General features: G+C 30.0%; 2 protein-coding genes across 11 annotated transcripts; both read right to left on the bottom strand.

The window, feature by feature from the left end:
• Positions 1-1,794: 1,794 nt before the first annotated feature.
• On the bottom strand, positions 1,795-8,529 carry LOC114189768 (bifunctional L-3-cyanoalanine synthase/cysteine synthase D1-like). 9 transcript variants are annotated; one of them, XR_003605731.1, is made up of 11 exons: positions 8,160-8,517; positions 7,970-8,079; positions 7,827-7,884; positions 6,143-6,406; positions 5,894-6,031; positions 5,722-5,773; positions 4,399-4,478; positions 3,875-3,934; positions 3,647-3,727; positions 2,279-2,418; positions 1,795-2,024 (listed from the first exon to the last, which is right to left on the bottom strand). XR_003605731.1 is itself a non-coding variant. In XM_028078451.1 (11 exons), exons 2-11 carry the CDS (start codon positions 8,196-8,198, stop codon positions 1,935-1,937), a joined length of 864 nt encoding a protein of 287 aa, XP_027934252.1. In that variant the 5' UTR covers positions 8,199-8,218; positions 8,284-8,529; the 3' UTR covers positions 1,795-1,934. The 9 variants fall into 9 exon arrangements, 8 of the variants coding, with proteins under 8 accessions (XP_027934252.1, XP_027934250.1, XP_027934253.1 ...); XM_028078451.1 differs by lacking the exon at positions 2,279-2,418 and having other exon boundaries at positions 7,827-7,879; positions 8,073-8,079; positions 8,160-8,218; positions 8,284-8,529; XM_028078449.1 differs by lacking the exon at positions 2,279-2,418 and having other exon boundaries at positions 8,160-8,218; positions 8,284-8,529.
• Positions 8,530-11,822: 3,293 nt separating this feature from the next.
• LOC114192733 (cysteine synthase-like) lies at positions 11,823-16,048 on the bottom strand. 2 transcript variants are annotated; one of them, XM_028082531.1, is made up of 11 exons: positions 15,896-16,048; positions 15,594-15,651; positions 15,353-15,462; positions 15,195-15,252; positions 14,604-14,867; positions 14,383-14,520; positions 14,232-14,283; positions 13,269-13,348; positions 12,515-12,574; positions 12,278-12,358; positions 11,823-12,170 (listed from the first exon to the last, which is right to left on the bottom strand). In XM_028082531.1, exons 2-11 carry the CDS (start codon positions 15,630-15,632, stop codon positions 12,081-12,083), a joined length of 972 nt encoding a protein of 323 aa, XP_027938332.1. In that variant the 5' UTR covers positions 15,633-15,651; positions 15,896-16,048; the 3' UTR covers positions 11,823-12,080. The 2 variants fall into 2 exon arrangements, with proteins under 2 accessions (XP_027938332.1, XP_027938333.1); XM_028082532.1 differs by having other exon boundaries at positions 15,820-16,020.
• Positions 16,049-21,175: the final 5,127 nt, after the last annotated feature.

Here is a 21,175-nt window from a genome sequence, read left to right on the forward strand (position 1 = left end):
TAAAAAAATTAAAAAAAAAATTAAGAAAATCACAAGCTGACATGTGGCAAAACCCTAATTTGACACATGTCAGATTTTTTTAAGAAAAAAGGTAAAAAAAAAATTTAAAAATTTAAAAAAATTTAAAAAATTTTTAAAAAAACTACGAGTTGACACGTGGCATAGAGTTAACGCCGTCAATGATGCCCTAACGGAAATGACCAAATTGGAACAAATTTTCAAAAAATATGACCCAATTGAGATAACTTTGAAGTTGAGGACCTAATTGAGATTTTGTAACGAAAACGGGAACCTTCCGTGTGATTAAACCTTAATTTAATATAATAAATTACGTTGTATTTTTTTATAGTTGATTTTTTCTTGTAAATGTTAGGTCTATGAAGAGGATTTTATGGGAAGAATAAATACCAACGAGACCTGAGTCCAACCACACAAGACATTGACATTATTTTCAAAATTTTAAGACAATACGTTTATGAGTTTTTATCCTTATATAATGTTCTACTTTTTCAATTTTAGTTAACGTGAGACTTTTTCATTTAAATTCCTAATGATAAAAGTTATCCACAATCAATAATTGGGGTTGATATAATTTTTTGTTTAAATGTTATTTTTTAATAAAAAAATGTAAATAATAATAATATTTAAATATTAAAAAATAAGATAAAACAATATTATTGTTTAGTTAAATTTTTTAAAATGGAGAGTTTAAATAAATCAATTAGTAAGAATAATTAATAAATTATAAATATGTGTGTTGATGATGACACACATTGCCAAAATTTAAGCGATGACCTAGTTTTTACAAAGGAGATAAATAATTGCCAAAATTGAATATTATAAAAATAATGTAAAGATAACTTATAATATTATTCAAACACATTGCAAAAAGATGGTTAGAAATGAATTTTAATTTGACTAAATCTTATAAAAATCAATTTGTAATATATATATATATATAAAGGTTAATTTTATTTTTAATTGATGATTACATCATATTTTCAAAAGTAAGAATATGATTAAGACAAAAATACTGAGAAACTAACTTGAGATTTTAACCTTAGTATTTCAAATAGTAATCTTGAATTAATTGTATTATATTTTTTTTCTTAAAAAATAGTTATTTACATTGGGTTAGAGGTAAGTTTTTGCTTTTAATATCAATAACAAACTAATCTTTTACAATTTTCTTGTTACAAGTATATATTTTTTTAATTTATTAAGATACGATAAAAATATAAATTTAGGAAAAAAATACTAACAAAATAAAGGGGGGAAATAAAACTAATAAATTTTGCAAAAGGTGATTTAGTTATAATTTTTATGATGTTTCAATGCATAGAAAGTGATTTATAAAAACAAAATTTATATAACAACGATGGTTTAAAAGGCTACTTTTAAATTGTTTAAATTTGAAGGATTAGTTAAGATAAAAATGAATTAAAGATTTTAATTGTAAAATAAGTGAAATTTTAAAGTCAACTAGAATAAGTTTATGGTGTTTCCTGGTAAACAAGTTAAAGCATATAAATCACCCACGAAAATAATCTATATCATTGGGACAACATTAAAAATTAATGTGTCCATTTAAATTTTAAAAGATTAGGTGCTCTTTACCCTTTCTATCATAAATATTTTCTTTTATACTATAAATATGATACTTCATTTTTTCAGAAAGAGCGTTTTTTATAAGATATCCCAACGCGTTCAACATTTGTTAATTTTCTATTCCTTTTAGATGGTTTGAAGTTAAACACATGGAGATTTCTAATCCTTCTGAATAAGGGATCATGGTTGGCTTCTCTTAAAAAATTCTTTTGCATTATTGAAGTCAAACAAGTGGTGGATCCTCATGAACAGAGGATCATTAGACAAAAAACAAAAATACTCTGATACCATAAAATTCAGAGAGCAGAATTACTTAGGAGATTATCTTAATGAAATGTCATTTGTTCAGCTTCATGCCTAATGGATTCGAACAATGGCGATGACAAATAACGCTCTCCATAACTGGGAAATACCACCTGCACAGCATCGCAGCAAATGTCAAATGACATGATTTATATAAAGTAAAAATCTCTTGTACCTCAAGGAAGAATAATCACAAATTCACACAATACCAAACATCCTTAGATTCTAGAAAAGTTGAATCAGCAAATAGAGGAAAAACCTAATAAGAGGGTCCTAAGTTTACCACGTGGGACGAGGAAGAATCAATGATCATGACACTTCCATTTGAAGAAAAAGTAAAGACTTTGGCAGCAAAGCAGGGGATTACCTTAATACACTAACCAGCTCAAGTCCTTACGGATGGAATTGGACCAATAAAGACCAATCGTTCTAAAGATGCAGCGGTTATCAAGAAGTTTTTTGGGCTACTCAGAGTCCATGAACACGGTTTCCTCGTTGGCTTGAATTCTGAATTTGATCAAGTTAGAATCCAAATCTTACAGAAACAAGAGCGAAAAAACTCCAACGAAGCAGTGGCTGTTGTACTAAGTGAAGAAAGTAGGAGTAAAATGTTAGATTTTCCAACACTCAAAAAACCTTAAAAATGGTCTTTGAACATAAGAAACTTGACTTTGGCCATAGTCATGAGATAGAAGACAAGAAGATTGACAAATGTGGACGAGAAGGATGATGGTCGATGTTGTACTTTTACCTACCACAATAACCCTTGCTATATTTGGAAGAAGTGGTACAGACTTTATCCAAAGCCTCCATGTTGAGATCAATAATGGGAACACAAAAGTGACCTATTTTTCAAAAACAGGTGAAGAAAACAAATCTGTCCTTCTCAACTAAGGAAGTAGATCAGTAGAAAAAAGATTCGAGTTTTCCTAAGTAAACTAGAGAAATCTACGGCATACTCAACTATGCTTTCATTTTCTTTTGGAATAAATGTATAACATGATTGGATATAGACTTTAGAGTTGCTGACAATATTATGACAACCTTAACTAAAGACTTCTCCGCCTATATCAATAAGAAAATTGACATTGCAGATGGAACTTTTATAACTGCAGCAGGTCAAAAAAGGATTCAGTTAATCCCATCAATAATCTTGAAAAAACATGTTTCGTGTTCCAAAATCATCCTCTAAAATCTTCATACAGAAACTTACTTAAGATTTGACATGTAATCTCGATTTTAACAACAATTGTTGTGTTTCCAGAGAGGGATTCGAGGAGGGCAATTGGACATGCTGGAAAATGCAACGACTTCCTTGCCTAGAAGATCTAAATCTGCCCAACGGGAGGAATCTTCCTCTAATGGCCAACACTACCCTAATTTATCATTATCGATTAGGACATTCTTTCTTCCGAGTTATAAAAAATATGCTTCTTATATATATCTCGTAAAAGTTTTCAATGTTAATGCAATGAATTATTCATGATTCATCCCTAATTATCAGAAGTGCAAATGTTCTTCAGAGTTGGTACATTCCCAATACCCTAAAAACCAAATTCTTTTACATACTTTTTTCTCAGGGTCAAGTGCCCTCTAACTCCGGTCACCTCTTTTCTATTCTGTTTCTTCACAGACATCTTTCATTACCGGTCTTTTTTTTGGGTAAAGTTTTAGAATATAATAATCTCATAATTCCTGTTAAATAAATCAAACTTGTCAAAGATAAGAAACTCACAACGATGAGTTTTCCGGCATTTTCAGGTCTCTTCCCCAATTTTATGGCAGCGGCTGCTGCGGCACCCGATGAAATTCCCATCTGCAAAAGAAGTAATAATATAATCAGCATGAGAACTAATAATTTGAATAATTGGAATTAGAGAAGTATAGAGTTCGCATTTTACACGAATATCCATATAGAAACTACTGTGAAATCAATAAGAGCCACAATTTATCATTGTCATACCAACAAACCTTCTTTTAAAGCAAGCAGCTTAGCAGTTTCTATTGCTTCTACACTTGATATCTGCAGTTTACAGACCTTGTTAGTCTTGACATAATGCGCTGTAATAGCAGCTAGCTAAGCAAAGATAATGGAACTTGCTTATACTATTGTATAACTGACACACATATATACTTGACACATAATGTAACTTGCTTATACTTGACACACATATATATATATACACTATTTTTTTTCTTCGCATGCATGATTATATATTCCCAGACACAAGAAACTATACTCTAAAAATAATACCAGCCATTTTATTACTGGAAATTTAAGTCAATTTAAAACCTAAAACAACAAAGTTTGAAATAGTTGAAAAAGGTATCCACACACCTACTTGGTAACTGAGATATACTTGAATAAAATCTAGATATTAAGATTACTTGAGAACATTTCTACAAAACAGAAAAACAAATAGAGGCTATACTTAGGCTAAGAGATAGACAGAGAGACTCAGGAAAATGAAGGGAGTTGTGATCTACCTGGATGACTTCATCTAGGAGATTAACATCCAGTACATTCGGAATGATACCATTACCAATCCCTTGGATTAGGTGATCACCTGAATGTGTACAAATTTATAGAAAAGTCAGTAAACGGTCTCATTGTATGATGTATGCATTCATCCGTTTATATAAATTCACCCGTTTGAGGTCTTGATAAAGCTTAAAGAACAAATTTTCAGAGTAGATGTATGCATCTGAATGAAAATGTTCACAATTCAACTAACAACAAACATTTAGCGTCTAATTTCTAATCCAATTACCTTAAGCTAAATATGGGTTCAACTCCTTCAGTGCACAAATACGGTGTGTTACGGTCCGTAAATTACCATACTACTTAAATATTTATGTATATAGTACAATAACACTGTTCGGAGCACATACAGAAAATTTTCTTCCTCCAGAATACCGAGTATCTGGCATAACAGAGAGAAGAGGAGTGGAGAGGATGTGTTTAAAATAAGATAAATTTTTGAGAATATAATTTAAACATTTTATAAGGATAAAAAATATTAAATATTCTTAAATTTTTGGGTGAATTGAATTTTTTAATTCACTTTAAGTCCAACATGCCTTTTGAGCTAGATGAAGTCAATCCAGTGAATTGACTTTCTTTTCTTTAAATAAATATAAATCTTATATTTATTATACCCCACAAAGACTTATAATGCTAGATTTATTGATGTTAGGAGACTAGCTTTTAGTTTTAATATTTTAGGAATGAATGTTATAATACAGGTTGAATTCGATGTGTTGTTAAACAAGTTGATTCATCTAAATGTGTAGATTGAGCGGTAAGACAAAATCTTTCAAATTGTAGTTGACTCATTAGATTGAAATTTTATTTTTCTATTTTTTAGTTCTAAAATAGAGGTATTGCAAAATTTATCATAAATATAGCCTTTAATTTTTTATATTTTTATTTATTTAGTGGGTTAACCCAATTCGTTTTCTTAACTTTTTTTTTATCAAATTTTGATGATTCAGCCTAATAAAGCCTAATTTCTAACTGGGTAGATTGCCAATTTATTCAACCCTATACAAACTTGCGTAAACTGGATGGAGTTGAATCAAATTTATCTTTTGCAACATAAATGTGTTTGATAGTACACATTGCTCTGATAGATTATTATAATTATATTTGAATGATCTACGTTGTTTTATAACCATCACTGAAAACAATGACTAAAACTATAACAAAATCCACATGTCTTTTAATTAAATGTCATACCTAGCTTTGTCTGTAGAATAAACACCCACTGAATGAAAAGGATGAGGGTATACGTATACTGGTAAAATTACCTGGCGATCCTCCACTAAGAACTGGACTTTCAAATGGTTCTACGCCGTACAACTGAGAGCAAAACCAAAACAGCAATGCAAACGTGAAGTTAGCACAGAAGCAAGATTTGATTCCTTAATACCTATTTTACTGAAATCATGGAGGGTAAGGTAAAATGGTAAGGAAATCCACCTTGACATTGGGGTTTCTCTCCTTGAGAAATCTGCCAGCGCCCGTTATTGTGCCCCCTGTTCCTACCCCTGCAACCAAAGCATCAACTTTCCCTCCGGAGTCTCTCCATATCTCAGGCCCAGTACTCTCATAATGAACCTATAATTCAGAAAATCACCTTGAATACACAAATCAAATAATAATAACAGCAGCAATACTAATAATAGGCTCAAATCAAATATGTGGATATGAATATGGAATAGATTGTACTTTTGGATTGGCAGGATTATCAATCTGGCGGAGCATGTAACTGCCGGGGGTGTTATTCACTATCTCCTCTGCCTTCCTAAGAACTTCATCGGTTCCTTTGGCAGGGTCTGTGAGATGCACCTCAGCTCCGAAGGCTAGAAGCACAATTTTTCTCTCCAGACTCACCGAAGCTGGCATTGCCACTATTACCTTGTAGCCCTTCAAAGTTGCTATGAATGCCATTCCAATGCCAGTGTTCCCACTCGTAGCCTCCACAAGAACACTCTTCATTTTCAACCATTGTAATATACAAAACAAAAAACAAAATCTCAGCAATAAAACATCAAAATAAGCACTTGTACAGCGTGTGATGGCATGGAATTTGAATTAGATTATTGCCCAAGTAAAGGCCATATCTAACCCTAGACCAGGCTCTCGCATCGCACCTCTCATTTTCTCTCCTTCACTGACTTTATATAGCACCTTATATCTATGGTTTTCAATTAATGATTAAATAATATAAAATTAATTTTTTATTCACAAAAATAAATTTATCTGTAATACAAAGATTGACGGCATTATAATAATATAGGACCATTTCGCTTTTTTGGATTCGTTTTTATTTTAGTTACAGTTAGTTCTAGTATCTTCTTAAAATATTTGTAATTTTTTGTTCTTAAAATTATTTTTTACTTCACAACTAATAAAAAATATTTTAACATTATGTTCTGAGTTTGAATCAGTCCAGAAAAAATAACTCTTATTTAACCATAAGTAATAAAACAACTGTAAATTATTCATATTGAAGAATTTAGAGTGTCATGCAAAACCAAAATCATATAAATGGTCATTTCTCTCTCTCTATATTGTATAACCAATTGTTTGAAGTAGTAAATGTGTTACAAACTTCTTATAAAAATAGTAAAATAAGAACATTTGTATTTAATTATTTACACATTGTTAAATATCATAATTTTATAATTTAACATAACTAAACATCTATAGCTTGATGCTACATTTTATCATTATAAACGCTAAAATATACCACTTCGTTAGAGTTTGGTAGGGTCAAGAATGCTATTAGATTTTATTGTGTCTCGACTTGATTCAGTTAAACTTTAGCACTACGAACAGAAAATTTAATTTGAAAAAAAGTTCATCAATTTGATATTGTTTCTTTTATCAATTTAACAAACATATAAAATAAAAAATAAATACTATTATACTTTGAATACTTATAATTGACTAAGTTGGTTTATTAGTTAACTCATAGTTTTGTAATTTTTAATATATTTTTACCTAAAGACAAAAAATGTTTCATGGAATATCCTGTCAAAACCACTTTGATTGGTTCTAAAAACTTCGTCTACGAAAGTTTCTTTTTATATTACAATAATATTTTTCTTAAACTAAATTTTAATATTTCTTTATCATTTGAGATGACATATTATAAATAATTTTAAAATATAGAAAAATAAAAAAATAGAAAAATGAAAAATTATTTAAAAGATAACATCAAATTATAAGAAAAAGTTAAAATTTAGATAATAAAAAATCATTTTCCAATTTTAAACGCCCACCACCAAGGAAAAAAAAATCTAGATAGGTTTGAAATGGAACCTCCCTGACAAGAATCAAAAGCATACTACTTGATTACTGCGAGATGAATTAAGAGTTGGTGTTGCAGTTTGTTTGATTCACTCACCTTTCCCGGGGTAATGAGACCTTTTTCCTCAGCATCTTTGATCATGCTAAATGCTGTCCTGAGTGCAATAAAAGAACATCATAATTAAAATTTCCGAAACTGAAGTTGCAACTGTAGTTTGTAGAACAGTGTCATGTTCATGCCTATCTTTGATACTGAAGCAGGGTTGCATGGATTCTAACTTAGCAGCAATGCGGGCCACACACCCCTCCACTATGTTATTCAGATAAACCATTGGGGTATTACCTATTAGCTGCACAACAAACATCGTAAATGTTAATTTTTTGATGATAATAAAAAAATCATACAAATCAAAGCGTGACAGTACAGTACTTCAGTAGCATCTTTCTTGATTGCGCACTGTGACTCCATGTTTGAAGGTCTGCTGCAAGCTGAAGCAGTCAAAGAGTTTAGTTAAGAGAAAAGATGAAAAGGCAAAGAGATATTTAAGTAGGACCTTATGATTGTTCACCAAAGGGGTATTGGAATATTGAATGAGAATGATTATAAAGAACCCTGTGAAAGCCTCTTCTCAGAGAACATTGCTTTGGTTTGGTATAATATAATGAGCCAATCATTGTCAAGAAAACAATAAAGAATTCATTGTTTGTGTACGTACAAAGCAACTACACAATGCAAGAAAATACAAAACCAATGATCCCTTTGGGGTTTGGGCAGAGTGGGACAAATTGTTCATCAATTATCTTGGTTTTATTGGACACTGGTTCTCATGGACATGGGTACATACGATTGTTGTTTCAGATAAGGATTATTTAAGTGGCTACAAAAAGTCCTCGAAAGAGTGGCATAGGACGTGCTTTGTAAAATGAGTTAAGTATGTTTTTAGTTCCTGAACTTTGATCCAAAATTGGAATTTGTTCTTGGTCGAAACTTTGATAAATTTTGATCCCTAAACTTAAAAAATGAATGAATATAGTCCTTTTAACCAATTTTGTTAATTTTTTTTAGGTTTCGAACGAATTTTCTCAGTAAATATTAAGGCGAGAATGTGTCAAACGGCGTAAACAACTTCAATATTAACATGAAACACATTCTACATGTCGACAAAAGTCAATGTAATTGGGTTAAAAGACCTATATTTATTCATTTTCAAAGTTTAGGAACCAAAATTTATTAAAAATTTCGACCAAGACGAATTCTAATTTTTGACTAAAGTTCAGAGACTAAAAACATATTATTGTAAAATTAATTTAGCATTCTTTGCTTTGGCCCCATACGGAATAATTCAATCTTGCGTCCTTAATCTGAACCTATTTAAAAGCGTCGTTGGCATAGACAACCCAATCAGAAATTCTGAAAACCAAGAAGTCCTGTTATTGAAGAAAAAGTTTTCTATTTAGCTGTTGCAGCAACAATTGAACAAGTTGGAGGAGATGACATCATAATGAATGAGGTGCATTTTATGTAACAAATATAGTGATACACATTAGTTGCTTTGCATCCAGCACTGTGATACCAAAAAGTAGTTTTTGTATTGTTCTTTGGGGTTTGGTAAAACAAATTTCATTGGCACAAGAAGAATCCAAAATTGCAAGCACAGGAGGAGCTGCTATGTAAAAGCCAAAATCACAACCACGTCAAAACAACGGTTCTTTGGGGAAACCAACACGACAACCACATCAAAACAACGGTTTTAATAAAGTATTTTTGTTGATATTTTTTTTTTCTGTGAAATTAATTAATTTATATAATTTTTAAACTATTTTTCTCCATCTTTCATATATTTTTTTATGTCATTAAGAAGCTATATATTTAGTTTTATTTATACATTTTTAATTTATATTTTCTGTATTTTTATCCCCTCTTTCTCTCATTCCTAGAAATACATCGATCATATTGTTATTTTTAAGTGTTCACATGCATCTTGGCTTTTGGATACCAAACAAATTATATAAGTGTAGGGTAGAACATTCATTTAAATAATTTTTAAGTCAGTGTAGGATCGATCCGTCAAAGAGATAAATGTTGTAATTAATGTGAGATAAAAGTTTCAATAACCATACTTTTAACTTTTATATATAATTTTTTTATGAACCTGTAATTAGAGTCGACCTAATCATGCTCCAACCACTCTTAATCCTGATTACGAACCTATTTATGTTAATGAGATGATTAACTAATTTATACAGAAATCGTTCGATTTATGATAACCAACCAACTCGATCACATAATTTATATAAAGGATATTGATGAATCCTTTGGATGATCCTTTTTTTTTAACGTAGTCTCAATGTATAACTGGTGAATCATTAGTGAATTGATTAGCCCATACACTAAATGTGTTTATTCTGTTATCAACTTGGTTATGCACCTAGAGGTAAATTTCACGTTTTTTGGACCTAAAATCATTGGTAATATACTCTCTCACACACACACTTATATAAAACTTTCTGTCAAAAGAAGTCATTAAAATACTCAAATCTATCTAAAATCACACTTAATTACCATTAACATTGAGTGATGCATATCCCAATAACGTCAAGGAAAAACAAGTGGACGAAAATAGTATTTGCATAATTCTTAAAAATATTAAAAGAAATATTATATTCATATATATATATATATATATATATATATATATATATATATGAATATATGAGAGTGAGTTTTTGACAAAAAAATAGTTAGCCAAAACTTCTTGTTTGAATTAGCCGACCAAAAGAGGCAGATTCTTTTAATAAATAAATTTGGGGACTCTCGGATGACATGTCCAATTCTGAATGGACACAGAAAAATTTAAAAACTGAAAGGGTCTTTTCTGTTTCCATTTAAATGTCTTTTTCTTTAACAAAAAAAGTAGAGGTCTATTTTTTAACAAGGTTTTTTTTTGGATATGAGAAAAAATATGGACACACGATTTTCTTTTTTAGTTTTTATTTTTTTAGAAAAATCATTTATGAAAAAAGAAAGCGTCTTTGCAAAAATTATATTTTTTATAAAAAATCATTGAAATTATATAAAATTGTTAAACAGGAGCTTTATCATAAAAGAACATGAGTAAAGCTATAAAACAAATTTAACTTTATAGTTTGTACACTTTACGTTGAGTAATTTTAATGGTGGTCCATTTGTTTAAAGTTTTTGAAGTATATTCAATAGTTTTTAAGCAAAATTCATTTTGCTCTATTTTATCATTTCATTTGTTTGATCGAACATGACTTGGGAAGGTATTAGTTTATAAGAGAAGTAAGGATATGAGTAACACCGATCTTTTTCTTCTAATGGATGAAAAAGAAGTTAGTTTGTGCAAAATATCCTGCAGCTTGATGTAACCTTTCTATGATCATATTCATAGGACATAAAATCAAGCTCAACTTGCATGTTGTGTGGTCAGCCATATGAAGAGCCAAGACTTTGTTTTGACTTTGACACAGATTGATGAACAAGGACAGTGTGCACTACAACCACTACTCTAACTTCCGTGTAATCAACTACTAACTATGACAGAATGAAAAGCAAGCACACTCTAGGTCTCCTTCTTGAGTCTTTAATTCCATCTTAATGATAATTACAACAACTTTCCTAGCTAAATATATAGATTCGGCTTTTCCTCATCAATTTTGTATTTGTGAGGGTTGGTTTGAAAACCGCATTTAGAGAGAAACACAGCTCCAACCATATAGCTTTTGCATTAACATGGAATGCTGACAGTTACAAACAAGCTTATGGTTTTTGTTACGGTACACACAACAATTTCACATTGTTAAGAGTTAACGTCAATATCAGTTTAAATACACTTTCTCCCAACTCTTAAAAATGTATTTTAAAGACAAAACCGTAATAAAACTCCCTATTTCAAATTAAACAATACCTCGTAATATTGTTAGACAATACCTCATAATATTGCTATTGTTTATGGTTTTCTACCTAAAGATCCAATTCAAAGAATTTGATTTTTGGTTTTAACTTACTTGGTCTTGCCTTTTAAAAGCATTTTGATTTGAGTAAATACCGATAGTATAATAGATTTTTACATTGTTAAACTTACTTTGATGTCTGATTGGTAGAGAGAACATAATTTTTTAAAACTGATGCATAAAAGCTAAACAGTGACTGTTTAATCGTAGATGGATGATCTCAAAACAACTTTTGAAACCTCATATAGTGTTGTTGGGTTTATTTTGATTCTGTTCTCAATCCCGGTGTTTATTCAACTTATTTTAGACCAACAACTGATAGTAGTCCTTGATAAACAAGTACTGGATGAGTACTAACTTCAGGTATTTATGCATCTTAGTCGTGTGTCATTTGTTCAGCTTCTTTCCTAATGGATTCAAACAGTGGTGAAGATAAGTAGCGTTCTCCAAAACTGGGGAAAATCACCTGCACAACAAAGATTCAGCATTGACATTAGCTAATAATCTGCCATTCAATGCATACATTACGCAATTTTTTGAAATTTATAAACTTATCAAAGATTACAAACTCACAACAATGAGCTTTCCTGCATTCTCTGGTCTCTTCCCCACCTTTATTGCAGCAGCTGCTGCAGCTCCAGATGAAATTCCCATCTGCAAAAGATTTGTTCATATAATCAACATGAAAAATAACAGTTTGCATATTTAGAATTACAAATGTACAAATGCACAGGTTCATATGTATCACGAAGAACCGTATGAATATTATAGTAAAGGCAATAGCTGAATCACAAATTATCGTTACCATACCAGCAAACCTTCTTTCACAGCAAGCAACTTGGCAGTTTCTATAGCTTCTTCACTCGAAATCTGCAGTTCATAAAACCTTGTTTAGAATCCGTTATAATATATATATATATATATATATATATATATATATATATATATATATATATATATATATATATATATATATATATATATATAATTTGCTCAAAATATTAGCATATTTCAAGAATAGGAAACCTAGCATTAATACGGCTCACTGTCATTGAAGATTGGTAGATCACAGATAATAGATAATGAATGTCAAGATGTGTTGCTTTATTAATTTATATGTCAGAAAAATGTTAAAAACACTATCTATAACAATTAAGAGCTGAATTTAGGCTGAGTAGGCTTGGAGAATTCATGACTCAATGTTAATTCGACAAGACACTATGTCTATTTTCTCGACTTAGGATGGTTCGTTGCTACTTTGGCTCAACGACTTTGTCCTGTTCAGTTATCATACAGAGAAACAAAATGATAAATTAAGATCTCCTATTTTTTTCCTTGTATATGTTTGCTTACTGTGTTTAATTAATTGATCTGAAAAATTGTAAGAATCTCCTTCAAACACGGATCAGAAATATATTTCTTAAGGAGACAACAACCTGCGTATTACTAAAAAGTTACAAGTCCTCCAAAAATTATTTGGGATATAACAACTGAACGATACATTATGAAATATTTGAAAAATACAACACTCACTACTAAACAATGTATTAGTGTTAAGAGCTACCTCAATAACTTCATCTAGGATATTAACGTCCAGAATGTTGGGAATGATGCCAGCACCAAGTCCTTGGATCAGGTGCTTACCTTTTACATGTGTGCAAATGATGATAAAAAAAAAAGGTCAGTAACCAGCAGCCTCTAGTAGTTTACCACAGGATTGCTCAAGATTAGAGAATAATTTTGTAAGAATTTATGCATGACATCTGAAGGAAAGAGACATTTGAACAAATAAAATAATTAGTACCTTGATTACAATTAAAGTTAAATGATGAATAGCAAAACTGAGTCCAGTTGACAGGTTAAAATATTCAATACCTCTTCTACTTGTCCTTCTTTAAAATGTCAGTGTCGTATGTAATAAAGATTACAAGTATCCAGAGAGAGTTTATGTGGGGTTGGAGGAATGAAAGAAGGAGAATAACCTGGGTCAATTGGGATAAAATATGTAAACCGAAGACCTCAGAGTCAAGGATATCAAATTGTTTAATGAAGCTCTGTTAACAAAGTGGAAATGGAGGATGGCAAGAGAGCAATGGATTTTGGAAGCAAGTATTGGAATCTAAATACAAGAACTGGAGAAGTCTTAAAAAGGAATGCAAAATGAGACACAAATCTAGGTGGTAGAGGAATTTAAAACAGATGTGTGGATCTACAAATCAGATGAGTTGGTTGATAAATACATGACATGGAAGATAGGATGTGGCCAGAATATGCAATTCTAAGCTAATAGGTGGAATGTGGAGGATGTAGAAAACAAAGAAATATATGGAAAAGGAGATCGTATATTATTGAGTGTGTATAAAATGTTACAAGAAATGTGGTATATATACATGGTCTATGCTAACAGAGGAGACATATGACGAAAAGTAGTACGGTTTGTCATTGGTTTATTCTTCAGTATAGCAGACTCACCAATGCTGTTTGGAATAGACAAATCAAATAAAGTGGTGAAAGGTGCTAAAATAACCTGGCTTTCCTCCATTCAAAACTGCACTCTCAGCTGGTTCCACACCATACAGCTGGGGGAAACGAAGAAGAAATTATGAAGTTAGCATAAGAAAACTTGTCTCATGATCACTGCCAGCATAGTATGCACGATAAAAAAATTATATATATACCTTGATGTCTGGGTTTTTCTCCTTGAGGAATTTTCCAGCACCTGTTATTGATCCTCCGGTTCCTATCCCTGCAACCAAAGCATCAATTTTCTCTCCTGAGTCTCTCCAGATCTCAGGGCCCGTTGTCTCATAATGAATCTACAATGATGGAAAATTAATCAGCTGCAGTTTTTCTTCATACAAGCACCAAACTAGAAATGTTCTGTGAATAATGAGAATACATTTGGGTTGGCAGGATTATCAAATTGGTTGAGAATATAACCATCAGCTGACTTGGCTAGTAGTTCTTCTCCTTTCTCAATAACCCCAGCAATTCCTTTGGCTGGGTCTGTAAGATATACCTCAGCTCCAAAGGCTCGCAGTATAATTCTTCTCTCAAGACTCACATAAGATGGCATAGCAACCTGAAGTTTATAGCCCCTCAATGCTGATATGAATGCCAATCCTATGCCAGTGTTACCACTTGTGTACTCTATCAGGACAGTCTTTTCAACCCCAAGTAAAAAATACTAAATTTAGTTAGTATTTTGAACAATACAGACAATATAACAAGTGTCTGATGTGTGGAAAGGGCCAATCTTGAGCATTATAAGCAATAATATTAGACAATCTCAATAAACCATGTTTTCTTATTATGATCTGGAAAACATTGCTGTCCAAAACTCAAAAAATATCATTACAGGCCAAAGTTGAAGGACATTTAGAACTTGTTTGATTCCCTTCTCATTCTTTTGGTTTTAAAAACTGTTTTCTAAAACATTTGCACACAACTCAGTAATCAATTATTTAAATGTAACTTTCACACAGCTAACCTTTCCAGGTGTGATAAGGCCCTTTTTCTCAGCATCCTCAATCATGCTCAATGCAATCCTGAGAGAGAGAAAAAGAAGATTATCATGAAAAACCTCATAAATCTTAAAACCTTACAGATCCAAATAGCTCTAGTTTGAGAAATCAAGGCATTGCATGCCTATCTTTGACACTACAACAGGCTTGCATGTACTCCAATTTAGCAGCAATGCGGGCTACACATCCTTCCACAATGTTGTTCAGATACACCATTGGGGTATTCCCTATCAACTGCACGGTAAAGAGAAAAACATTTCTTAATTTTTCAACAAAACGTAAAGGGAAAAGAAAATACCACAAACATGGTGGAACAGAATAAATAAGCTTTTTAAGGTAAAAGGAGAAAAGAGAAAGAGCTCTACTTCAGTGACATCCTTCTTAATCGCACACTTTGGCTCCATGCTATCAACTCAAGAACACCTGCAAGCAAAGGGTAAATAAATTACATACAGCAAATGAAAATATTTTAGCATATCTTATAATTAGTCTCCAACAACGACAAGCTCTGCCTAATGATTCCTTCAACAATGTATGAATACCCAATCAAAAATCTTTCATTTACAAAAACCACCAACTAAAGAAAAACACCTTAACAGTTGACCAATCCTTAGCACAAAATCAGAGCCAAAAACTCGCAGCACGAAAATATGGAGATTGAAATTACCAAGTAGGACTTCACTTTTATGCCTTCAGTGACAGCAAGCAAAAGCTTTGAATACAAAGGATGGCTCACTGTTTTTGCCTCAAAAAACGCAGAACTGAAATATCTTTGATTGGTGTAAACGTTGTTAAACAATTCATTATATTTTATTTTATTATATTAAGGGAATGTGATAATTTAAGTCTTTGGCGTCTTCTCGCTAACATCCAAAAGTTGCATCTTTATGCAGAAAAATAGACATTAGACATTACACATGGAGTTTCTTCCATGGATAGTTTTTACCTTGGACCAGCAAAGCTCATCGTACAATTTTTTTTGAATAATTTCAAAATTATCTGACGCATACATAGAATTTTTTTGTCTGTTTTTCTTTCCAGTTATCAAACCGGTTATAGTAATGAAACAAAAATGAATTTTAACTCTTTACTAAGAAGAATATTGATTGTTCCGAACACGTATCCATAATCTAAATACCATATATATATATATATATATATATATATATATATATATATATATATATATATATATATATATATATATATATATATAGTAAAATATTCAAAATAGTAATGAGCATCTTCGGAGCACCTATTCTACTCTAAATGTTATATTTTTGAAATATCTATTTCATGACGAAAATACTGTTTTTTTTAAAACGTCTCTTTCGTATTATATTTAAAATAAGTGTTAAATATTTTTTCCCTATAAAATAAAAATTTCTCTCTATCTCGATTTTTAATATATTTTAATTCTTAAACTAAAAATAATTGGTATAATCCATTAAATCTAAACACATTAAATTTTTTTACTTGTTAAATGATATTTTAGTTTAGCGTCTTAATAAAAAAAATATAATAATATATAAAACAAAATTATAAATAGGTACATAATAGTAATTACTTAAACATTTAGTATATGATTATTCTAAGCTCAAATAAAAAAAAGTTAATACTTATAAGAAAATTTAAACAATCTTAGTTTTATTTAATTTTATTATTTAAAAAAAATTTGAAAATCATTTATATATTGAATTTTATTATTCTACAAAATTAAGAACGTGAATTAAATTAACGAATACTAGCATTCTTAAACTTTATAAAATTGATATAAAATAAAAAATGAAAACTATTTTCTTGAAAAATATTTTTGTGCATAAATAACAATAATGTTCAAAATCATCATAAATTAAATGTTTAATTAATATAGTTAGGTGGTTGATTGTTAAATAGTGTTAATGGAAGGTGATCATATGTCACTCCAATAGAAAAGTTTAAGGTTTAATTATGGTCCCACTTTCAACTCACTTTCAACTCACTTTCAATGGGGTGTGTCAAATTGGTGTCCAAACTTTTGTAAAAAAATTTGCTGCCACATGTCAAGTCCTTAACGTGACATGTGGGACTGTCAATGCCACAAGACAATGGCCTTTGTCAATGTTACTGTCTCATTGTCTTAATTTCAATTTAGTCCTTATATATGTCTCTTTAATTCAATTTGGTCCATATTTATGTCTCTTTGATTCAATTTAATCCCTACTTATGTTCAAGATAGAACACTATTGTATCTCTCCAATTTTTGAGACCAAATTTATTATTTATAACTATATAAGAGGATTCTATCTTTTTGTGTCTACATTTTATAATTTCAATTTTACTATTTACAATATAACTATTTTTAAAATATTTATAAATTAACAGTTACTTTTACATATTTTCTATAAAATTGTCTATATTTTTTCTTCCTATTCATCAAGAGTTATTTTCTCATCTTTTCTCCATTCATTTCACTTTATTTTTAATAATTATAAATTTATTTTGTATATTAACTTAATAACATTACAAAATCATTACCTACTAATATAATATCATGCATATTTTAAAAACGCGTACACACATCATGCACGATAACATTTGTGTTTATGCTAATTTTTATAAATGTTATACTAATATTTTTTTATTAAAAATGATTTCTTAACATATTACATTATTGTATATTATTAACTCATTTTTACTAGTCATTGTTATTTTTTCAAAATAGAACAATATTGTCTCTCTCGAAATTGAGACCATAATTATTATTTATATAAATGTTATAGTGATATTCTTTATTAAAAGTGACTTTTTAATATCTTACATTATTGTATATTATTAACCTTATTTTGTTGATCATTTCTTATGGTATTGAATTTTAATATAAATATTAATACTTAATTTTGTAAAAATATTTATACTTAATTAGTTTTAATTTGATAAAAAAACATAGATTAAAAAAACATATTTCAATTATTAAAAAAAATGGAACAAAATTGAATCAGAGACATAAGTATGGACTAAATTGAATCAAAGAGACATAAGTATGGACTGAACATGTTTAGGTTAACAAATTTGAGTCTCTTTTTGTAGGATGACGTGTTACAATTGTACTTTAGTTATAATATTGGTTAAATTATTCTTGTAGTCCATGTATTTGTCAAGTAATGTGAGATTGGTCCTCTAAATTTTAGTTGTCTCAATTTGGTCCTTATTTTTGTAAAAATGATTCAATTTAGTCATTGCCGTTGATTTTAACATCGATGTTAAAATCAACGCCACATGTTAATTTTTGTTTTTTTTTGAATATTTTTAATTTTGTACACGTGTCACTTCACAGTTGTGTCACGTGTCAAAATGATTCAATTTGATTCTTATATTTGCTTTTAGTTTCAATTTAGTCCCATTTTTTGTAAAAATGAAGCAATATTTTCCCTCCTTATATTGACACTTAATTTATGATGATATTCTTACTAAAATAGACATTTTTATTAAATATTTGTAGAAATATTTTTAAATAAGTTTTTTTAGTTTTATTATTAAACAAAGTTAAACCCCAAACTTAATTTCAACAATTAACAATTTTGTCATCATATATAAAGGCATCAAGTGTATCATATTATACAAACTTAGTGAAGATTAAAAATCAAATAATTTGTCACACATAAGTTTAAGAACTATATTTCAAGTTCAAAACAAAACCAAAGTTTAATGTTTTGTATAAAATTTAAATTTAATTTAAAATATTTCTAGAAATATTTAATAAGCATGTTAATGTTAGTAAGAATATCAACATAAGATTTATAAGAAGGTAAATTGAGTGTCAATTCAAGGAGGGACAATATTGTTTCATTTTTACAAAAATTAGGACAAAATTGAAACTAAAACTAAATATAGGAACCAAATTAAATAATTTTGACACGTGGCACAACCGTAAAGTGACACGTGTAAAAAAAAAAATTCAAAAAAACAAAAAATTGACACGTGACATTGACTTTAATATCATCTGGTCAAACTAACAGTAAGGACTAAATTGAATCATTTTTAAGAAAATGAAGACCAAATTGAGACAGAAAAAAAAATTGAGAACCAAATTGACATTACTTGACAAATAGAAGGACCCAAAGAGTAATTTAACCTATAATCTTCTATTGTTTCTTGGCTTTGGTTAGTTAGACTAATTGAAATTATTTCGATAGAAAATTAATATCAATTAAAAAAAAATATTTTGCTCATTACAAATGCGAGCCAACCGCAGAGTGGTGGAAGATAAGTGTGACAAGGGGAGCCCCAACGATTTTTTTTGTATTTTATTTTTTATATATTTAAAAGAAATATTTATATATTATTACTTTATTTATATTAATTTAGTTTGAAAAAAAAAATTAAAATTTAAAAATCATGTTTTTCCCTCTCTATTATAATTTCTTATACTTCTTTATTTGGTTTCTCTCTTTCGTGCCTCCATCTCTTTTCTCTCATCTTATTTCCATCTTAATTTTCACCATCAATTCCTTATTATTTTAAAAATCAAATTGCACTACGGCAAAATTGAGGAGTTAAGGAACATTTTGGACCGAACAATTTATTCTTTTGAGTAAGTTCATTTTTTTACCTTTTTTTTCAAAGCAATATATTTTCCTCTTGTATGCAGCTTTTCACGCTTTAGTCATATCTATATATGTCAGAGATAATAAAATCATGCTCTAATTGTTGATCAAACTCTTCTTTGTGTAGATAGAGCTATTTTAGGCTTTGAAGTTGTGTAAGAGAAAAGCAAAATTAGGAATATACTCTAAGGTAAAAGAAGCTAATCATTTAGAAGTTATTAGTTTTCTTAAAATATTGAGTCTTGTTTTTAAGATTTAATTTGGAGTATTCATAATTTTATGTTTTTGTAAATAGGTGAGATGTGACAAATTTATATTAGAAAAAATATGGTAAAGAGTAAAAGAATTGATACTTTTTTCAAGAGGAAGGCTTGTGATCAGATGAAAAAGATGCATCTACGTCATCTAAAATTGTGAAACTTTATGAGAATCCAAAAATTGAAGAAAATTTAAAACAACTCTCTAAGGTTCTAAATTACATATAATGAATTTGAAAATATTTTAGAACGTGATTCGGGGAAGCGTATTCAAATTTGGAAATACCCCAAATCAAATTGATGAGGTACGAAGAACTTATCTAAAATGGGGTCTATATCAAATGCATTTAGAAAATTATTCGTTGTCTGGTAAAGATGATCATCCAAGAAGATTGCAGTATACATGGTTTAGTTTATTTCATTTCCCACGGAAACAATAACAAAATGTCAGGGAACACAAATCACATCTTACCCCAATCATTGACTTCTTGGACTGGTTTCTCCTTGGCTTGGATGTGTCTTCTCCTAATGTTGGCGGCCTTGACCCTTAAAGGGTTACCTACGGAAATGACTCCGACGATCAAGTCAACGAGGGCTCTCAAAAGTCAAATATCATATTAGTGAATTAATGAAAGCGTACCTCTTAATTGTTGAGGTCCACATGTATTTATAGAATCATTAATTATGTATGTCCTTTCTTATGGGTTGGGCCCCCCTTAGCTACGTTAGGCCAATATTCAGATTCTGGATGTGCTTGGGCCAAGCCCAAATCTCGTGCCTTTGTGGGAAGATATTAGGGGCCTCCTTGCAATTTCCTAAGTTTGGAGTTAGCGCCTCTTCGTTATGCATTATCCTTCATAGTATGTGACTTGAGCTAAGCCGTCATGTGTGTTATGTTGTTCGGTTAACTATCCGTCTATTGTTTTTATAATAGGACTATACGTAGGCAGTTTAGACTGGGTAGTTGTTTGGGTTTGTCTAGGTATAGTACAATTTCTTTCATGGCTAGAGTATTCACCATTAAAAGATGTTGCATATTGCTTACCGTGTTATCTTTTTAGTAAAAAACCAAGCGGACGATCTGGCTTAGATGTTTTCATTGTT

Source organism: Vigna unguiculata, chromosome 7 (genome assembly GCF_004118075.2).
Source record: "Vigna unguiculata cultivar IT97K-499-35 chromosome 7, ASM411807v1, whole genome shotgun sequence".
NCBI lineage: Eukaryota > Viridiplantae > Streptophyta > Magnoliopsida > Fabales > Fabaceae > Vigna > Vigna unguiculata.

Bases quoted from the DNA above. Each gene is read 5' to 3' on its own strand.
- LOC114189768 (XM_028078449.1), bottom strand. From the start codon at position 8,198: ATGGAGTCACAGTGCGCAATCAAGAAAGATGCTACTGAA. The intron at 7,885-7,969 runs GCATGAACATGA...TATTGCACTCAG, and splicing joins TGCTTCAGTATCAAAGATAG to GACAGCATTTAGCATGATCA. The intron at 3,728-3,874 runs GTATGACAATGA...CTTCTTTTGCAG, and splicing joins CTTTAAAAGAAGGTTTGTTG to ATGGGAATTTCATCGGGTGC.
- LOC114192733 (XM_028082531.1), bottom strand. From the start codon at position 15,632: ATGGAGCCAAAGTGTGCGATTAAGAAGGATGTCACTGAA. The intron at 13,349-14,231 runs GTTATTTTAGCA...CACATGTAAAAG, and splicing joins TTTGAATGGAGGAAAGCCAG to GTAAGCACCTGATCCAAGGA. The intron at 12,359-12,514 runs GTATGGTAACGA...AATCTTTTGCAG, and splicing joins CTGTGAAAGAAGGTTTGCTG to ATGGGAATTTCATCTGGAGC.